Source organism: Magnolia sinica, chromosome 1 (assembly GCF_029962835.1).
Source record: "Magnolia sinica isolate HGM2019 chromosome 1, MsV1, whole genome shotgun sequence".
Classification (NCBI taxonomy): Eukaryota; Viridiplantae; Streptophyta; class Magnoliopsida; order Magnoliales; family Magnoliaceae; genus Magnolia; species Magnolia sinica.
The window spans coordinates 10,550,848-10,572,033 of record NC_080573.1 but is presented as its reverse complement, the minus strand read 5'-3'; the positions used below and the strand labels follow the sequence as shown (position 1 = coordinate 10,572,033).

General features: G+C 40.6%; 1 protein-coding gene across 5 annotated transcripts; it reads right to left on the bottom strand.

Moving 5' to 3' along the window:
• Window positions 1-857: 857 nt before the first annotated feature.
• LOC131239443 (FHA domain-containing protein DDL) lies at window positions 858-20,044 on the bottom strand. Of its 5 annotated transcripts, XR_009168238.1 has the most exons (12): window positions 19,906-20,044; window positions 18,104-18,814; window positions 16,880-16,908; window positions 14,788-14,857; window positions 14,394-14,451; window positions 8,115-8,207; window positions 6,782-6,896; window positions 6,657-6,704; window positions 6,497-6,542; window positions 5,951-6,021; window positions 5,703-5,776; window positions 1,091-1,231 (listed from the first exon to the last, which is right to left on the bottom strand). XR_009168238.1 is itself a non-coding variant. In XM_058237171.1 (11 exons), the coding sequence occupies exons 2-11, from the start codon at window positions 18,812-18,814 to the stop codon at window positions 1,192-1,194; spliced, it is 1,281 nt and encodes a 426-aa protein (XP_058093154.1). In that variant the 5' UTR covers window positions 19,906-20,044; the 3' UTR covers window positions 1,047-1,191. The 5 variants fall into 5 exon arrangements, 4 of the variants coding, with proteins under 4 accessions (XP_058093127.1, XP_058093135.1, XP_058093144.1 ...); XM_058237171.1 differs by lacking the exon at window positions 5,703-5,776 and having other exon boundaries at window positions 1,047-1,231; XM_058237144.1 differs by lacking the exons at window positions 5,703-5,776; window positions 5,951-6,021; window positions 6,497-6,542 and having other exon boundaries at window positions 858-1,231; window positions 6,662-6,704.
• Window positions 20,045-21,186: the final 1,142 nt, after the last annotated feature.

The window sequence follows — 21,186 nt, the reverse complement described above, 5'->3', positions numbered from 1 at the left end:
TGGACAGTTTATATTTGTTGTATCAGATGAGGTCTGATTAGTGAACTGGACAATCCATCATGCATCATGTGGAGTACACGTCTGTTTGCCTTTTGGTTGGACGATCACAGCGGAGATTGTGTTGGGACTAGAGCTAACTGTAGTTAAAAAGAGGCACCTCATCTAACCTGTTTAGCAGTTTCAATGGGCCTTTCTTTGCCATAATATCAGCTGCTGCCATTTTGAATCATTTGATCCCATGATGTGGCCTTCTCCATTCCCTAGGTCTCAAGATTTAGTAGCCTGGCATGTTATATACAACAAAATACAAATTTCTCAATGACAGGTTAGCTGGTCGACATGGGAACAGATGGGACCATTTTCAACCAGGCAATACAGTCGGCACATTCCAGAATTGCAATGTGGCAATCAGAGCACGGTTTAAATGAGCCAGCCCTGTGCTAAACGCATGCTTCTCAACATGAGGCCCATGTGTGGAGAGTCAGATGATCGAGAGAACTGCGGCAATGCCATCGGTCAGTCCCAAAATCACACTACAGGGCATCCCTGACGGTTCAGCCGTGAAATTGGACATCCTTCAGCATGATTTTTGGACCATGGACCATCACACTGAAGGACATCCCTGGTGTTTCAGCCATGATATTGGATGTCCTTCAGCATGATTTTTGGACCATGGACCGTCAAGGTGACAAACAGATGATAGACAGCTTGGATCAACCGACCATCTTTAGATTTAGGCCCGTGGCTGCAATTTTGGGGGTGCAAGAGTAGCTCCTGCGCAACAAACTCATGCCAGATGGCTCATGAACTAAACCTGCACAGACGAATGGCTAAGATAACTAGGGGAAAAAAATCAGTGAAACCAAACCCATAATGTATGTTGTCTTTAGAATAATCAAACACCATTTTGTTGAAAATGATCAAGTGATACACAAAAAATACCACTCTCTTCTGCAAAACACAGAATCTTCGGGTATGAGAAATGCACGAAAATGCAGATTACGAGGCTGATTCTGGCACCAGTTACCACTTGAAATTCAGGGGAAGCATGTGATAGTTGAATTCCATCTGCCAGCCTGACTTGGCGAAAATGGCATCTAAATCTGCATAAACAAAGATTCCACCAATTCCATGCATGCCACCACACACAGCACAGCAGCCTCAGAAATGCCGAAGTAAGACTGGCACCCTTCAATCTGTCGAGTTCTCGTGTAAGATAACATATTCTCGGCTGCAAAACCAAAGTCATATGATTAAGAACAGACCACTTCCCATGTAATAAAACTCCTGCAGCCATTTCACTTGGATATCCAAGAAGCAAAAAGAAAATAAGTAATGCTCATCTAGATCCATGAACTCAGGACTCTCAACCCAGTTGCGTGCACTGGGGATGAGCCAAACTCACAGGTCATCAGACGGTGGTAGTCATCCCATCAATAGCTTAAAAATATGATGGTTCTGAGTCACTAAAATGAGCAATGGTCCACATCCAATGGGCAAAACTCACAAGTCACAACAAGCTGAGGCCAGAGCAGTCCAATTCTGCAATTTTGGGCCTGTGGCCCACCCATGTGATGGACCACCAGATAAGAATCGATGCAATGCATGTTTACCAAGAGCAAAGTGGGGACAGCACCTCATAGAACTTCTATGATGCACATATCATGATTGCATTTCAACAAGAAAATACTTCCCACTGCCTGGCTTCTATGAAGCACCATCATTCTCAAAAGGAAGTACCTCCCCCCAGCATGATTTTAAGACTCAGACGACTCTGATGCAACTCTTCCAAGTCGACTCAGACTCGGTGAGACCCGATCTGCTCAAATACCACAAGTCACCACCAACTCAGGAGAGCCACAACTCAGATTAAGGGCCAGACAAGCCGGATCGAGTTGCTGGGTCTTTCAACCATGCATCCCATTGTTCTACAAGAACAAGATAAATCAACTGATTAATCAATCTACAGTTCCACACAGACACATATATAGACAAGCCCTTAAACCATGCCTCCCATTGTTATATAAGAACAAGATCAAACAACTGATCAATCGATCTACAGCTCTACAAACACACACTGAGATAGACATGAATGCAGCACCCTCTGCTGGGAGCGGCAAACATGCATAAACTCTTTCCTTACCCAAGCAACCAATATGGCTACTGTTAGGCATGGTTTAAGGTAAAGAAACCACATACTTTAGGATAAATACAAAAGACAATACCTACTTTGTAAGCCAAAATCATCGAGGATAAACCTATCCTCAACCCTAGAGCTTCAAGAAACTATCAATCTCAACAGGACTTGTGAAAAACATGTGCAGGAGTATGTGAAGAAGGGGAAGTATGTAAGTAGGGTCATTTTGGTTATTTGGAGTTCCTAGTTACTTTCACTTAGTTTTTTGTTTTTTTTCTCTGACTAGTAATAAAAGATATCATTAACTAAAGGAAATGAGGTACAACAACAGGAGGCACACAAATATAGGATCCCAACAAACAAGGACAGCGAGTACACGGATCTCCTAACTTGAATAACTAAACCATCTGTGTTTGTCCCTGCATTAGCTTCCTCGTTACTTTCCTTTGTCACCGGATACTACAGTTCAATGAGTTCTAATTTACGAATTTAACTGCCCAGTCAGGGTCATTATTAATTTGATGTGTCTATTTATAAAATGCTGCATCTCAAAGATGACATGATAAGGGATAGAATCACAGACTTCAGCCAGAGATCCTTCAAGGCTGAAGCACTATGAAGTTGTAAACTGATACGGTAGCTTCCAAAAACTTGTAGAAATCGACCTACATGATGTTTAGATCAGGTAACAGTAATCTCTTTAAGATTAATCTTTTGGCTGATGACATCTATTGATCCATGATTTGGGGAAATGGGGAGTGGAGATATAGCTCCAGATTTCAAAAATCTAGGACGCGAATAGTAACATGGGTATCCCATCCAGTTCCAACACTTCAATGCCATCTGAAGCAGTTGGGAGCCCAGAAAAAGATGAATCCAGTACAATTGGACTGTTAAATCATATGCCAAAGGTATAAGTGCATTATCTGGTCCCATCATCAGTATGGACCCCATGCTATCTGGACCTTGCAGTGTCTTTCCAATACACAAGTCTATTTCGGATTTTATATATCTGATTGGTGCACACTTCATTCTTACCATTCAGTCTATCTGCCATTTTCCAAGTACCACCCGGCTAAATGCAAAAATGACATTTCTCAAAGCATCTTCATTTGCTTCCTGAAAGGTCGCAGGATGCAAAAATGGCACAAGCTCCTTCACTTCACCCATCTTTGATAAATACATTCGATGATCAAAAGAGTGAAGGATGCTCAATAAACCCATCTAACTTGTAATGATGGTCCTCATTGTGTACTTAGTTTTCCATGGCACGGATAGATGATTAATCATGAGATAACAACTGCTGGTTCGTATATTATCTCTGCAACTTCACAGCTTGGAAACACACGCAACTCAACTTTCAGATTGACAAGTTCAGCGTGAAGCTTGATAAAGAACAGTCTGATGCCAGTAAAATGAAATACAGTACTATGATAGTAATGCAACATATTTGTTCACAGTCTATGAGTGGAGAGAAAACAACGTTGAGAGCTCCAACTCCCGCATCCAACAGCAAACATTACCTAACAATAATTATTTTGTTTTCAAAGATGTGAGCAAAGCTTCAATCTACCAGTCCACGAGACATAATCTAGGAAAAAGACAATTTTCAAATATCATTCATCAACACGGGGTTGCTGGCGATTTTCCAAAAGACACGGAAGCGTAAAACTTAGAAAATTCCATATTTCAAAAAACCTTAATTAGAATCCCCACCTAGATAATATCAAGTTCCAAAAAGCATACATTCTACAGATAGGATGTTTATTCTAATTTATCCTATGTGATCGTTGTAGTTGTCCGGTGTTGGAAGAAGTCAATCTTCCAACACAAGAAGTATCTCCCAGATCTATCCCCCAGAAAAGAGGATAGTAGAGAGTCACACATGCTCCTGGGGTAAGCCCGGGTGCATGCACTTGAGAGCTACCATTAGGTGGACCCATCACGTGTGGACATGTGATAGAAGGGAAGGAGAAAGAGAGAAATGTTCTCTTCTTCTTCTCCTTTCTTTTCTCCTCTCTCAAACACCAAACACCTCTAGGGGTGGAGACATCCAAGGCTCTCTCTTGCTCCATCCCCCTTCAGATAGGATATATTTATAAGGAGAAATCGGTGTTTCATAGGGAGACATTTATGGTGCACCCCACCCCTACAAACTTTTTATGTGCCCTACATCATCAAAGGTCCGTAAATTCCCCCTTACCCATGCACCCAAATTGACCAAATCCCTCCACTGTACAGTGACATCCACTCACACCCAAAATCCCATGCCGACCTAAGAGGTAGACCACAAGAACTCAACTATCAGATGTTTACCAAGCACTTTAAAACACTTTCAATGGTCAAACAAAAGATCCATGGCTAAAACCCTTCGATTAAACATTTAAAGACTTTTAAGTGTTGGGTCTAGCTAGAAAACCACTTGATAGATGGTCCAAACATTAAGGTCTAAACAACAAATAAGATCCTCAAGGTAACCAGTTGATCCCATGTTGGAGCATGTAGTTTATTGTACCGCATCCTAAGCATGCACCCAAATACACCCATATGTCCATCACTACTGTGACTTGATGTGATCAGGGTAAGTCACAACATGACCTCACAGGGTAAGTCCAAGCTCAAAGACAAAGGACAATGAAGTCCCAACATGACCTCGAGCCTAAGGAATAATCAAAGCTTATAAATGATTAAGTCAATCCAGTCTAGGCTTGATTGGACCTCCTGAACCAGAGACTAGATGCTATACTCCAATGCAAATGCCCAACCAGGCCTAAAATACAAGAACCTGCATTCCGTGAACATTGACACACCTATGTGGGGTAATGTCGAGGCAGACTTAACCCGATGGTGAAGACCTTCCATCACAAACTATCACTGGGTCCCACGCATGGAGGATGGCCAACTAACCTTTCGCAGATTGCCCAATCTGCTTCTATGATTATAGAATTTAGGTGTAATGGTGATGATCCAATCAGGTGGTAACCTCATACCCTAGCTTGCATCATGGTTGCATGGACCTTCCAAGGTGCTGATCCCATTTCAAACTTCTGCTTCAGAGTCCAGACCCACGCTTCCACTCCTGCTTCATAGGGCTTTCTACACTCGCAAATATTTTGAAACAGATGCTCCCTGACACCTGTAACCTACTCCCCTCCTGCTAACCCCATGCTCAGTGCAACTGATCCTACTACTCACTGAGCATCATCACTACCATTTGTGACACTATAGATGCTACAAAGACCCTGTCCTAATCTGCCAACTGGCCAGCAGAAAATTAGAAGCTCTAATAGAACCAGCAGGCCAGCAGGCCGCTAATAATGACATCTTCAATTTCAGACCTTTGATTGGTCAAAAACAATTCCCCACAAAATTGACCATACAACAAAGTTTTCTCCACAACAGACCTGAAGAAGTTTCAGCAAAAAAATATAGCAATTGACAAAGCCTTATACACGTGACATCCAGTCCTCTAAAATCCATTGGCATACCATTTAAAGGTTTGGTAGACATGACTAGAGGTGATGCATAAGGTTTCATAGACATGACTAGAGGTGTTGTGACGTACATTATCCTGGCCTTCTGAGGTGGCAATTAGACATAATTGCAGTCAGCAGTTTTGATTAGCAAATGCAGCAGAGACTGAAAAGGGTAAAGTACGAAGGTCCATAACACAAAAGTATACAGAATGTGATCAGCAAAGCATTCAAAGTTAGAGTCTGAATCTAAAAATAAATGGAGGGTGAAATTTAGCATAAGAAGGGGTGTGTGTGTGTGTGTGTTAGCAAAATAACATGGATAACCATTGTTTCATACCTACTATTACCAAACTTAATAGTGTCTTTTTCAATAAGTTCATAATAACGTTGAGGTTCAATGCGATTATCCTGCACCAACAAAAGCTAGAGTTAAAAGAGAAAGGCATAAAGTATGATGAAAAAGAAAATCTGTTATGTACCAATTATCCAAGTAAATCAAATATAGTGAAGAGGAACTATAAGGTATGATCCTCAGCAAACATACAGTTTGCTGGCCTGCATAATTTCCTACATGGTGGGCCCATTGTAAGGTGATATAGAGTGTCCATCTGATGGACCTCGGGTGGATAGGAGATGCCCAAAAATATTCCAGATTCAGAGACCTTAACTTTTTAGTGACTTAACGGGGCTCATAAAACAATCAGGACCTTGAGGTTCCCTCATCCACAACAGCCATCAGATCAACATTTCTAGATCATCCTACCATGGGCCTCACACATGTTCAGAACGCTGCATGCATTTGTTGAGGCTGAGTACCCTGTAATTTCTCTCAAGTGAAAAGAAGAAGAAGAAGAGGATGAAGAATATTCGATAAAAGGCTTACATTAATGAAAGTTCCATTTGTGCTTCCAAGATCCATTAGATAAGGCCTGGTAAAGTGGTGCAGTTAATGACAGGACTAAATACGCATATGGGTGTGTGCATTCATATAGTAATTAAGTTGATGCCAGCAAACTAGTTACAGGGTAAAGTGGAATATCTACCTTACTTGCTTTGACATCATGCCATCAGGTTGCTCCTTCTCTACGAGCCTGGAAAGAAAGCTAAATAAATTACATGACCCTCAAACATCGATTGTACAATAAAATAATTTGTAGTACAAGTCCACCTAAACTGGATAACAGCATGCTGCTTGCTGCAAGATGGGTGATCTGTGGGGATGTCGGCCACCCTCCTTTCTCTCCCAAAGAGATAACAGCTCTGGCGATGCACGTATAGCGGCTCTGTTCATTAGATATTCTTCTTAGAAACACGTAATTCCTAAACGGGAACAAAGAATAAGGACAAGTAAACACTAACAACGGGAGTTATATATGCAGCATGCAACTGAGTGCTTGTCAAAATTAACAAAGAAATCATGCAGAAAAAGATGTTGTTAAACTATATTCACACGATGCCAAAAGCAATTTTATTTTCCCAGACACAACATAGACAGGTGATCACAATGACTAAGCCATCCAGTGAAGGAAATGATCTGAATTACGTAAAAAATTTATTTGGCGAACAGTACAGCTCCGCAACAGGATGTCATCACTGTTTACAGTCGGGTGTTGCCGGATGCAATAGATATGATTGGAGTTGCTTGGGCAATGAATGTGAGTATCGTAGGTATATTGGGGAGTTGGATCCCCTTCAAATATCGTCAAAGTTCTTGGGAATATACTTCCATTAGTGGTATGCTTGGAGCTGTGTAAAGGGAGGAATAGACAATCTTTTAAGGGTTAGAACGGACTCCACAAGTGGTTTCATGTAAGGCGAAAGAGGACTTCTTCCTGCGGCAACCACAAGTCCTTCCAGGGAATCTCAGTGGAGGAGGTCTCTCTAAGACGGCAGGACTTGTCATGGTCAAGTTCAAATCAGCCAAGGCTGATCAGTGAAGCAGGAAGGCGGCTTCCACCTTTCACGGGAGTGTGGAGAAGGGAGAAGGCCATAGCTGGTGTTGGGGGTCTTCTTGTGAGCCCCCAGGGGTACGTGGAAGCTGCCCTCTGGCCCAAATGTGTTGAGAAGGCCTGGGTGTTGGCTCTAAGAGAAACCATGAGGATTATTCAGGCCCATTTCCAAAATCTGATCACCATTGTAACAGGTGATAACCAGTGTGTTTTTTCTTGGGCCATCAATGTTTCCTGCACCCTGACGCCTTTGCAGAGGAGATTAGAGAGGTCGGGACCATATCATCTAGGCTAAACATTTCCTTTCTTTTCTTTCTTTCTTTCTTTTTAAATTTTTTGGCGGTGGGGTTGATATGGGATCAACTCTCTCTACTGCTCCTCTGGCAGAAGCAGGCCTTGTGTGCCGTTTTTTGTTGTATTTTGGGAATTCCTTTCCCCTTCTCAAATAATAAATGAAGCTATCCTTCAAAAAGCCCAAAAAACATGAAGCAGGTCTTGGGTGTTTTTAGGTAAAAAGCCCAAGAAAAAAAAAAGTATATTAAGTCATATTACCGTTCAGCACTTCACCAGCCTTGAAAACATACAGCCGCCACCTTACATTTGGTTTCCGAGCATCAGGTGGTTCTGTGAATAGCAAAGTGATACCTGACACGAAGGAAATTTCAGTTAGCAAGGGAATGTTAGACCAACCTCTATTTATTGTATGGCTTCGCCATTGTATAAAGCCGACAAATTCCAAGCAAAGTCCTACGCCAGCCTGTTCACTGATGGCTGGAAGAAATCTATCTAGTTGTAGGCGAGACAGTGTGTTCCATGCTGAAAAAGGGTGCAGATGAAGAGCGATTACAGACAGCAAGATGGCCCGTGTCAACCGAGCACTGACCATCATTATCATCACCGCCACCATCACGTCATCATCTAAAAGCTTTTCTCCCAATAATTTGGGTTGGCTTTAGAATGGTAGACTGTCAGAAGCTTTAGGAATGCCTCTACTCAACATCGACCATCCTCAGGCCAGCCATGCCAAAGTCTCACATTGATAATACTTGCATGCCAAAGTGATCCCACCCAGCACTACCCCTGCCAACTAATACAACCAAAGCCCAATTGGCAAGCAACAGAAGGAGGTTAAGGGAAGAGCAATCGCCAAACAAATCAAAGAGCACGAGGCACACACTTATGGAATTCCCTCATATCATGTAAGTAACCCACAAAGTTGGCACCAAGGCACACAAACAATTGGAGTTCCCTCATATAAGGTAATAAAACAAGAATGTTGGACAAAAAGTGTGAAGGACATGTTCAAGTAGTTGAACACAGAGACTAGCAAGGAGCCCACAAATACCTGTTTACTCTCCTATGAGGTGTTGCATGTGGTAATAAAAAGAAATAAATGTTTCTAAGACAAGTGGAAAAGGTAAGATAATCCAAGGTCACTGGATCATGGGTTGCTCCACTACATGGTATGGGAATGGATATGTGATACCCTACTTCCTCCAATATGGGGTATGATAGGGGGTTCGCTCCAGTGGAAAAGGTAATATAATCCAAGGTCACTGGATCATGGGTTGCTCCACTACATGGTATGAGAATGGATACGTGGTACCCTACTTCCTCCAATATGGGGTATGATAGGGTTTCTCTCCAATACACAATTATATTTTGAAATGCTAATTGTTATTGTAATTTATATATAAAGTATATATGAAATGATAATATTATAATTTATAGGCCTGCATGCACAATACTATATTCATCTGTGTACACTTTTTTTTAGAGAGAATAAAGAAGTTTATAAAGAAGCCTGAAGGAAAAGAATACAAACACACCCACACCACTAGGAACACCCCAACCATTCATGGGGCCCATTCCCTAAGGGCCTGTTTGGATCGCTGACTACCACCGTAATGTGGTGGAAAACTCACATCATAACAACTTACCATTGATTGGATAGAGCCCAATTGTCAAATCTTGGTAATCCTTCCGAATCGCTGCGAGAGACGTGGATTGCGGAGGTGTGTTGACATGGAAAAGTTTTGTGGGCCCCACCAAGATGTATTTGTTATATACACACCATCCATCCATCTTGCGAGATCTTTTTAGGGAATGAGGCAGATGCAAAGCTCAAGTGGACCACACCACAAAGAGCATTGGGGATTGAACACCCACCATTGAAAACTTCTTGGGGTCCACAGAAGTTTTGGATCAAGCTGATATTTGTATTTTCCCTTCATCCAGATCTGTGACCTCGAATAGATTGGATGACAAATAAACATCATGGTGGGCCCTAGGAAGGTTTCAACAATGGGCGTCATTATGCCCTCAGCTTTCTATGGTGTGGTCCACTTGAGCTTTGGATCTGCCTCATTTTTGGGCTCATGCCCTAAAATGATATTGCAAAATGGATGGACGGTGTGGATAAAACACATTAATGAATTTACATCCACATGTATCTGACCACGGTAATTGTTAACATATGTATCCATGGTCAGAAGTGGACCATGCGAGAGTGGTGTAACGTGTGGCGAACAACCCATTTTACTTCCAATTACGGTGGTAACGATAATCATTACTCGTTCACAACACATTACGGTCCTAATGGCTAATCCAAACAGGCCCTAAGAGACAAGAGGTCCCTACTGACAACACCCGAAAGGGATCCGCTGTGATTCCCAAAAGAACGGTTGTACCTCTCAGACCAAAGATACTAAAGGCCAACAAGCAAAGCCAACATTGACTTCCGTAAACATATATACTTTTTTTTGCCGATAGCGTGCCCCATTTTAAGGCAAGACTAATCCCTGAGGATGCACACAATCACCCGCAAACCACGTGCGTCGAGTAATCCCGGGGAGGGGAATCGAACTCGTGTTTATGGCGAGAAAACCCATGACGCTAGCCATTCGCCCAAACCCCGTGGGGTAACATATTTACATGTTGTTGCATGAATCAAATTATAAATCTGTATGTTATTCAATATAGATAGACATTACAGGTTAATCTACACCAGGAGTATAGAGCCATAATTTATGAAACGTAAAAATAAAATTTTAAAGAGAGAGAGAGAGAGAGAGAGAGAGATTTGGATCATCAATGGTGCATAATTGGATAGTGGAATTTGGAATGGAGGTGATTTAGGTAACACTAGTATAAAATAAAACAAAAAAAAAAAAAACTCGTACAAAATAAGCATAAATAACACAAAGTTGATGCCTCTCTCTCTCTCTCTTCTTTTTTTTTTTTTTTGAGAGGAAACTGAAAATTTATTAAGAGCGCGGCAAAAGGCGAAAAAGAATACACAAGGAAACTAAAGAAAATCATACAGAAATATCAACGGGCGGAGCTGATTTAACACATACGACCCAATTAGAGACATCAGCTTTGACCAAATGAATGACCTCTGCAATAGAAATATCCTTGTTTTGGAAACAACGACTATTATGAGCCCTCCAAATGTGCCAAAAAATGCCCATTGTTACAAGACGCCAAACAGCTTTTCTATCTTTGCTCAATGCGCCTCCACGCCAAACCCATAAAAGTTGATAGACTAACTTAGCCATCACCCAGGACATATGGAACAGGTTGAGGAAGTGCTCCCAGACTTTGAAGGCATAATGGAAATGAATGAATGGATGATCTATTGACTATGCATCCCTCATAAACATCAAGCAAATGTTAGGAAGAACAAGGGATCCCCTTTGCAGGTTGTCTATAGTTGAAAACCCTTTTTCTTCCCACGAGCCAAACAAATGCCGCAATTCTAGGAAGGGCCCTATGACACCACTAAGCAAAGGGGAAGGAGGGAGGTGATGACGAGTTCGAGATCAAACTATAGAACGAACACACTGAGAAAGACTCGGAACTATGATTTTTCCAAATCATCGAGTCATCATCCTAATATGAAGGAATGTATGGTTTCAGGAGATCAAGCAAATCGAGGAGGGCATCAAATTCGTTGCTTGATAAATTCCGCCAGCAAGGGGAGACCAGACACATATCCCACCTTCTTTAGAATAACAACAATCCATTGTAACGAGTCGGTCCAGGGCAAGAGAAGCCAATCTCGGAGAGAGGTCCTGCAGTGGCCAATCCCCACACCAAATGTCTGTCCAAAACCAAATACGATTCCATTTTCCAAGGGAAAATGAGATTCCTCAGCGAAACGATGGTTCGGTAGACATGATAGCTTTCCAGATGTTTGAGGCACGATAAAGAGAAGAAGTTTTTGTGCTCCAACCATCCTTTTGAACACCATATTTAGATATGAAAACCTCACTCCATAACTTGCCCACTTCAGTTCCAAATAGCCAATGACATTTCCTAAGGAGAGCGGTATTCATAAGATGTAACTGCTTCAGACTAGCACCACCTTTGTTAATCGGTTTGCAAACTTCATCCCATTTGAGCAAATGAAATTTTCCTCTTTCCTCATTCCCTTTCCATAAGAAGTCTCTTCTCAATTTGTCAAGCATATCGATCGCTACCTTCGGACATTTGAAAAGGGATAAAAAATATATATACTCGCATGTTGGAGAATGCTTTGATAGGAGTCAACCTGCCCCCCAAGGAAAGATACCGACATCTCCAACTGGATAAAATCCCCTCAATTCTTTCAATAACCCTATCCCAGATATGCTTAGCCAGTTTACAAATACAAAGGGGCAAGCCAAGATAAATTGACGGGAAGGATCCTCTCTAGCACCCAAATACATTTGCCTAATAAGTAAGATCGTCTTGGTTTGACATAAATTCCCAACATTTCGCTTTTGGAGACATTAACAATTTAAACCCGATACCGCTTCGAAGCATATTATGATCTTTCAGAGGTTGTTGATTGTCATCATATTTGCATCACAAAATAGGATTATGTTGTCCGCATAATGGAGATGAGTAATTTGTGCTCCTGCCTCTGCTACTTCGAAACCACAAATTAAACCAATGTAGGGGTAAAGAGGCTTCGAGAAAGTTCCACCTTTTGAAGTGGAAGGACGTTTGTAAGCCCTTTATAAAAGGGGGGGAGCTCATGAATAATGCTTTGTTGGGAAAATGGTCGTGGCGCTTCGCTACGGAGGATAGGAGTTTGTGGCGGGTGGCCTCAGCTATGAAGTACAGAACCAGCCTGAGGGAATGGCAGATAAAGGAATCTTCTAGACATAGAGCGTCAGGGTTATGGAAAGTAGTGAGTTCAGTTGCCTCCTAATTTAAAGGTGTCTCCTTTTTAGCAGGAAATGGCTCTCACATTTGTTTTTTGGGAGAATCTATGGCTCAACGATTGTCTGATTAAAGACGTTTTTCCGAATTTAGCTCTTTTAACCTCGCATAAGGACATTTCTATTGCAAGTTGCTTATCAAGAACAAAGGGCAGGATTGTTTGGCGCCTCCATGTCGAAGAGGCCTATCTAATGAGGAAGTGGATTTGCCAATTAGCCTGCTAGAAAGGTTGAACTTGGTCTTGGTTGCAGATTCGGAAAATGACACAGTGGTTTGGAAAGCTCATCGATCAGGTAAGTTTTCTGTCAAGTCCTACATGAAATTTCCTCAACTGCTCCCTGTCCAAGTTTCAACCATCACTTTTGGAAGTATGGAGCACCTCCAAAGGTGGGTGGCTTTTGTCTGGTAGGTGGGTAGAAATAGGGTGTTTGTGGTGGATAACCTACGCAAGAGGTATGGTGTTTCCGAACATTTGCATTATATGTATGAAGGACGCTAAGACGGTAGACCACTTATTTCTCCATTATTCCTTTGCGAGAAAATTTTGGGAAGCTTTTTTCAATACTTTAAATCCCAATTGGGTTATGTCAGGCTCTATATCCCCCTTTTAGGCCTCTTGGTATGAAGGGGGAGTGGGAAAAGAAGGAAAAGTGGTGTGGTGCTTGGCGGCCATGGCCGCTCTTTGGGCAGTGTGGGGTGAAAGAAACAGGCATTGTTTTGAGAGCAACTCCAAACCAGATGATCGAGTTTTTGGTAAAGTCGTCTCGTGGGTAATCAAATTAGTGTCCAGATTAAAAGATTTGGTTGCTTGTATCCTTCTAGCCCTTTTGGTTTTGTAAGTTTTTCTTTCTGTTTGTATTCTTTCCCGCCATTTGTTGAGGTTTTTTAATAAATTTGTTATATTTCAAGAAAAAAAAAAAGGTTTCCACAAAACAACACTTCTTTCTTCTTCCTTTGGATTCTTCCTATTTTATATATTTTATTGCTTTTAATTTTGGGTTTTCTTTGTTCATTTTATTTTTTTTATTTTTTTTATTTTTTTAAGTAACGGTAATCTTTAAAAAAAAAAAAAAAAAAATTTAAGAACTAGAACTAAAAACTGACTGCGGGTAAAACTTGACTAAAGCAATTTTGAATTTGCACCCTCATGGGAAGATACTGCAAATGGGTTTTTTTCACTCATAAGCTATTTGAATCATCATGAATATGAAAATAAGCTTCCTACCGACAAAAGGTATTTTCCCTTTCCAATGTGGATATGAATCTTGAGGTGTTATTCCTTTAGAATATTTTTACCTACTTGAAGTTTCCACAAAACAACACTTCTTTTGGATTCTTCCTGTTTTTGTGTACTTTTTTACTTTTTTTTATTTTAGGTCTTCCTTTTTTACTTTTGAATTTTTTTTTTCAAGAGCTTAAGGTAAAAGCTAACTAAAGGAGAAACTTCACTAGAGACATTTTGAATTTGCATCCTATCATCGGAAGATGCTGGATGGGCTTTTCGCCTCGTGGGCAATGGCACATAGAACAAGTTAGAAAGTGATCTGTCACAGGTCCTGGAAGAACAGAAGCATTAAAAAGAGTGACAAAAGATTTATGCAGGAACTACAAAAGCCTCACCTCGTACCCGATTGGTTTCTGCAGCCAGCTTCCCAGACAGCTCAAATGAAGGCTTTTGCTGCATTTCAAAAGATTTAATAATAAGGTCAAAAAGAAAAAGAAATGGAGATTTTACATAAAAACAAAAACTTAAATTTAAAATTTAAAAAAAAAACCCTCAAGATTTTTGTTGCAGATAACAGAATAGAACACAGGTGCTTAAACTAGAGCACATATTAGGACTGAAATAAGCCTTGAGCTTTTTCTTAATAGGAATTAACAGCCTTGATTCCAAGTAATGGGATCATATGAGGTGACACTAACACTTAGTAAATATGCAAGAAGAAAGGGTTTTTTTTTTTTTTTTTTTTTTGAGAGAGAGAGAGAGATTGCGAGAAGAAAGGTTAATAGTTACCTTTTGCTTTGCCTCCAAGGCCTCCTCGGCAGCCTTCATTTTAGATACTGAATCGTCGTACTCACCATCCCTGATCAAGTAAGAAGGTTCTTTTCATCGAAGATCACATCTATTATAATCTACAAGTGTAATGATTGCGGAGGCAATAGAAGATGAATAGAAATGCACTGTTATTAATTCCAAGTGTGAAGGAAAACTATTCTCATAAAGAGAACTCAAAAAACATCTTAAGTACTCACAGCAGAAGATAATTATCTTTAAAATATCTTTGTATTTGTTTATTCATCAATCAGATACCAACAACTAGTGGATCCAAAAGGACTTTAATTAGATAGGCACTTCACAATGCCGCAGAGCTGTGATCAATATTTATAAATAAATAAATAAATGCTTGGAACAAATTGATCCTCATCTCCCCTACTACCCAGAAACACCACCTGTTCAACCTTATCCTCTACTGAACCTTCTTGCAGTATTGTCACTCTCCCTTGGAAAGTAAAGGCAAAATCTTTCTCCAGAAGCAAAAGATATGTTCAACCTATGATAAAGGAAATTTTGAAACAGAAAACAGAGTGTGCTCTTAATCTTGGTTACCTCATAATCTAAAAAAGAAAAAGAAGAAGAAAAGAAAAACAGATAAAAGATGGACGGTTTTTACAGTGACCAAAGACCAAAAAAAAAAAAACGGATAAAAGATGGTCAGGTTTTTTTCAGTGACCAAAGACAAGAGATGCCACGTTATTAGCTTTTGTTCATTACTTTTTTTTTTATATAGATACTTTTGTTCGTTGCTATCTTAGCTCCATCAAGTAGGGAATAAGAGAGAAGGGTCTGTCAAGATCACAAGAAACCAAGCATCACTAGTTTGGTTCTCCCATGATACAACAGCATACACCAAGTATTTGCTGGAGGTGAACAAAAGTTGACCACAAAACCACCCTCGCTAACCCCAGTGGATTAAAAAGAATGTTTCCACCAAGATCAAGAGTGTCGACAGGTGAAGGGTGGTGTTTGTCAGTTAAAAAATACAACTTGATGATGGAAGTCAAATGAGTAAAGCGGAAGACAACTGGATAATGTTCCTTATTGTGTTGTCATAGAATTTCTACCAATGGTTGATTTTGTATTGACACTCTTGCAGTAATGGCTGTTTTGATTTCCTAACATTGTATGGTCTTTACATAATGTACAGTTTGTGGTTTGTAGTAGACAATTTAAATAAAAAATTAGTTAAAAGGACAATAAAAAAAGGCAAGAAAAAGTACCTCAGTTAAACAACACACCCTTCCCAGCATTTCTGGTTACATTAATAAATAAGCATATAAAAAGATTTGGTTATTGCCTCTGAAAAAACATCTTAATTGCAGTCCCTTTTTTTCTTTGTAGACCAACATATAACCTTTTCTCTTGCTATTAGGAATCTATATGGGCCTGTTTAATAGACGCCTGACAATGAGTTGATCATAGTTATGTATTAGTGATCATGATCTAATACATAATTCCATTTAGTTCATCATAGTTATGTATTTGAGATCATGATCTCTAAAACATAATTATGATTAACTAGAATGAGATAAGCCCATTTTCAGGCATCTGCCAAATAGGCCCTCTACTTCTCTCAAAAAAACAAAAACAAAAAAGTACTATAATTCTTTGCTGGTCAAAAAGTAAATTTCTTATTTTGTTAGCAAAATAAAATTTCCAAAAGAAGAAAGAAACATTAAGTCCAAACAGACAAACAACCTCCAGATGTTTTGCACATATTTTTAAGCACCCAGAAAGACATTTGAGCTGCTTTGAAGCTTGACAACATGGTTTAAATCCCAGTATTGAAGCAGGAATTAGGATGTACTTTTAGGTATGACCTGAAATTAAACATGAATTAAATCCTTGCATTGTGAACCTCCCTACTTTAGTGCCATATTCATGATACATGCACCTCCATATCATATCATTAGGACCAAACATCCAATGTCAACTGTATCAGACAAGATCTAGAACCCTTTGACAATCATCTCTAGTGTATAGACTGAGAAATCAATCAGACTTATGCACACAGGGTAAAAGGTTTGATGTTCAAGGAACACCTTACCGTTGTTCATCTCCTCTTGCATGTGTTTCCTGAAACAAAAGAGCACTCAAGTTAGTGGTATAAATCAAAATATATGGACATCAATACTATCATTCTCCAGATATACAAATTTGAAGAGTAGATTATTAGAATTTGCATTTTGTTCTTGGGTAGAGTTCAGATATCCAACCACTTGATTTTTGGACAGATATTCATGCAAAAAGATATATATTTCTTCTATGCATTTAAGACAGGCCCAAGATGCGAGCTTATCCAATACACATTGATTTCCTTCCAATATCATGAGTGAGATAAACCACATCTTTATCTCCTTTGTGATTTTGGGCAGAATATTTAGTGCTTGCATGAGCCCTAAAAGTGCAGCCAAACATTATCCTTACACATCCTATGGGCATACATTCAGATAAACAAATAAAATGTCGCCATAAGATGGGATAAATAATCAAAATGGTCGTTGTTCTGTTACGCAAATGTTTGAAATCAAGATTCTGTGAATGCCCAAAACCCACTTTCCGTGGGAAGGCTCCAGTTCAAGCTTTCTCAACAGTAAATCAAAGATAAAATGAAACAAAAAGAAAATTAAAAATTTAACCCGTAAATTGGTTTGTAGATCAAGATATGGTGATCATTTTCTCAAGGATCAAAAATCAGTTTCAGGACGTCTTTATATTCCATGAGTTACTAAAATTACCCAATCCCTTTGATTTTATCTTTCCTACTGAATATTTGCAAGGCTAACCATAAAAAAATTTAGATATCACTTTACATAAACATTATTTGCAAAAATGGCACTCCGACAAATCAATCACGATGATAAAAGTTATAGGACTGATAGAATCTAATAAATAATACCAAAGATGAATATCAAGGAAAAAGCTCATGCACTTCTCCATATAACTAGTCAGACATTCTAGAACCAAGCTATATATTAAAAACTCAAGCAAAAGGAAATAGAGACCTCTTATTACAATCTCCCCATTTCTGGAAAGAAAATCATCTGCAAATGCCCTTGATTTCTCAACAACACTGCCATAAAAAATGACCAGGACAGCCTCTTGATTTCAAGAGTTCAATCCCACACCTCTGGTTGGGAAGTTGTGTATCATGGCCATTTTTAGTTAGCAATTTCTCAGTTGAAAAAAAAAAAATGCACTCTTCTCAGTTGCATTAAAGCATTCAGAATTAACGACAGAAGAACAGCAAGGAATGGATATCACCAGACACCTCGTCACTTGCTCCAGTATTGGAAGGCCTCAGAGGTGACCGAGAATGGTATCTGCTCCTATGCCCACGTTCTTTAGGAGAAGTTGAATTCCCATGTCTCAAATCTCTTGATCTCGAAGGCCCGCCATCATTTTTATCCCGCGTTGACCTCCTCTCGCTTGGAACTTCCCTATCTGCACCTCTTTCTCTGTGCCTCCCTTTATCCCCATCCCTGCTGCTATGTCCCTCCCGCTCCCTCTCAATCACCGTATCGACATCCCGCTCCACCTGAGCCCGCCTCAGCCGTTTGGTGCGTGGAGAAGGAGACCCAGAAACTGGTGAGGTAGATCTCGCCCTCTCCGTCACCTTATTCGTCTCCCTCTCCGCCTGAGCTCGCCCCAACCGTTTAGTACGCGGAGAAGGAGATCGGGCAACTGGCGAGCCCAACCTCACGTGTTTCAGAGACCTAACACGACCAGGCAACTTTTCCCTTAGAGGTGACCTAGTCCTATGGGAAGAACTAGTCCTGACAGGCGATCTTGGTCTCGGGGAATTCCTCTGCCGTGCAGGCGATCTTTCCATTCGGGGGGAGCTCCTATGCCTGACTGGGGATCTTTCTCTTCTAGGGGAGCTCCTCCTGCGAGCAGGAGATGACCTTCCCCTCACCGGGGAATCTGCGTGATCAGATGAGTGTCGGCGGACCGGAGATCTATGGTGCACTGACGGACTCATCTAAACATCAGCAAATAAAAAGAAATAATAATCAGAGTAAAATTCTTAGAAGGTATCCTGCAAACACCATTTTTAGTTCATCCTAGGAACTGCATGGGCCGCCTTTCAGTGATCAAGACCCTCCATCAATTAGGCCCCATTGTGCATGTGCAAAACCCAAAATAAATTACTTCTGGTCCAGTCTTCAAATTTTAATGGGTAGTGTGCAAGTGGATGATTTAGCTAGTGAGAAACCACCGTGGAAGATTTTTGGAGCATGACCCATTCATGAAGGATGCCGAAGGAGCAATCTGGATCACAAAAATGCAGGCTCCACTTGTACCATTTCTAGCCGAATGCAAAACACTATTGTGCATGGCTAGGCATGGCATATTGGTTGACATTCAAAGCATAAATAATAGCAAAGAATACAACCAAATTCTGAAAGTTATAAATTCAAAAATGTCCAGATTTCATCTTCGGAAATCAGAACTTGAGAAATGGTAGTGTAGGTGGTACAATTGCCGAGTAGAATTAGAATCTCACCAATCAGAAAAAGAAAAATCAAGCAATGTTAGACTGTAAATCCATTTTCTCTGCAAATTATCAACATGCCCATTTACCAAATCAAACTACAGATGGATTTTCAGCATACAATCAATCTTCCACCACCCAAAGTCATCGGGCAGGAACCCAACGTGTATTCCAGACTGGGGATTTCCTAATCCCATTCGTAAGTGAGAGTCAGGATTCGCACCCACCATAAACTCAAATTCTCTATGGAATAGCTATTCATGCCCGTCTTCCGAATCAATTTACAGAGCGATTTTCTGCATACAACAATTCCCACCATGCTAGGTCGGCGTGCGGGAACCCAATGCGCATGCCCGAGTGGGGATTTCCAAATCCCGTTCTGAAACAAGCGCCGGGATTACAACCCATCATGCCATAATCTTTCGCCATCAGACAAAAACCGTAAATATATATAGAGAGAGAAAAATTACAGCAGTAACATTGTTGCTCCTTTTCGGTTTTTGATTGTCGCAGAAGCCCTAGAAATTGAAAAATCGAGATTTCTAGGGTTTTGGCGGGGGAATAAAACAAGGTCTTACCGGGTTAGCAAGTGAGAGAGAGAAAACCCTAGCTGGAGGTTTTGCGAACCATTTGAAGAACTCAGAGCGAGCAAGAGAGGCAGAGTAGCAGTACTGATAGGGTTTAAGAGGAAAAGTGATTAGGTACCGGCCGCAGTACCGTAAGCTTAACGTACTGCACGTTTGTTCCCACAATGTGTCGCATGTGTGGGAAATCTGATCCGTGCAAAAGGTGAATATCGTCGTGGATGTATGATGATGTGGATATTGGGCCGATCCAATCATCTTATGGAAATGACGTTAAATATTCAATGGACGGCCGTAGATGTGACTCATCATTCACGTCCAGCCTACCTCGTCACCGGATCAGCCTGATTTTTAAGTTTGAGATGATTTTGATGATAGACGGACGTATTTCATGGATCCGATTTAATGTGCGCATGATAAATTAGCGAGGGAGAATGCGACGTACCGTAGGCAATGGTACTGGAGGCAGTACCTTGTCATTTCTCCCGCACAAAGAAGGAGATTCCCCTTACCTGGGCCTTCTTCGAGAAGGGGAAGCGAATTGGCTGGCGTACCATGCACCACCGACCTGGCTAGTTTGGGTACGTGTCGTGCGAAGACGTTCGGCTGATGTGTTTACGTCTCCGAGTTCTGTGGGTCCCATGGTGTAATATGCAAACCGTCTGTCCATTTTGCGAGTTCGCCGTGAAGCTTGAGCCTAAAAATAAAAATAAAAATAAGAAAGATCCAAAGAAGAAATGGACCACACTGCAAAAACGTAACCGAGGTTGAACCCTTTTAGAAGTCAGGGAAGTTCTGTATCAACGTGATATTTGTTTTTCCTAATTCATATGGGTTTATGTGACCTTAAGAACAGATTTGATGGAAAATAAACATTACGGTGAGCCCTGTAAATATTTTAATGATGAGAATCATTGTCCGGTCCACTTAGCTTTGGACATGACTCACTCTTGTATTCATTCTCTGAAATAGTCATTTGAATTGTCGTCGGATGTCAACGAGGGTCAACACTCGTCTTTGCTCAATACATGCCTAATCAAAGGAGATTATAGTTACATGGGCCATACAATGATGTATTCATTATATCAACACCGTTCATCCATTTGGCAGGATCATTTTAGCGAATGAGACCAAAAAAAAAGGGGTCATACCTAAGGCTCAAGTGGTGCACACCACGAATAGTAATGGCATATGGGGTAATGATTTCAACATTAAAACATTTATAATGCCCACCATAATATCCATTTTCCATCTAATATATTCATAAGGCTACAT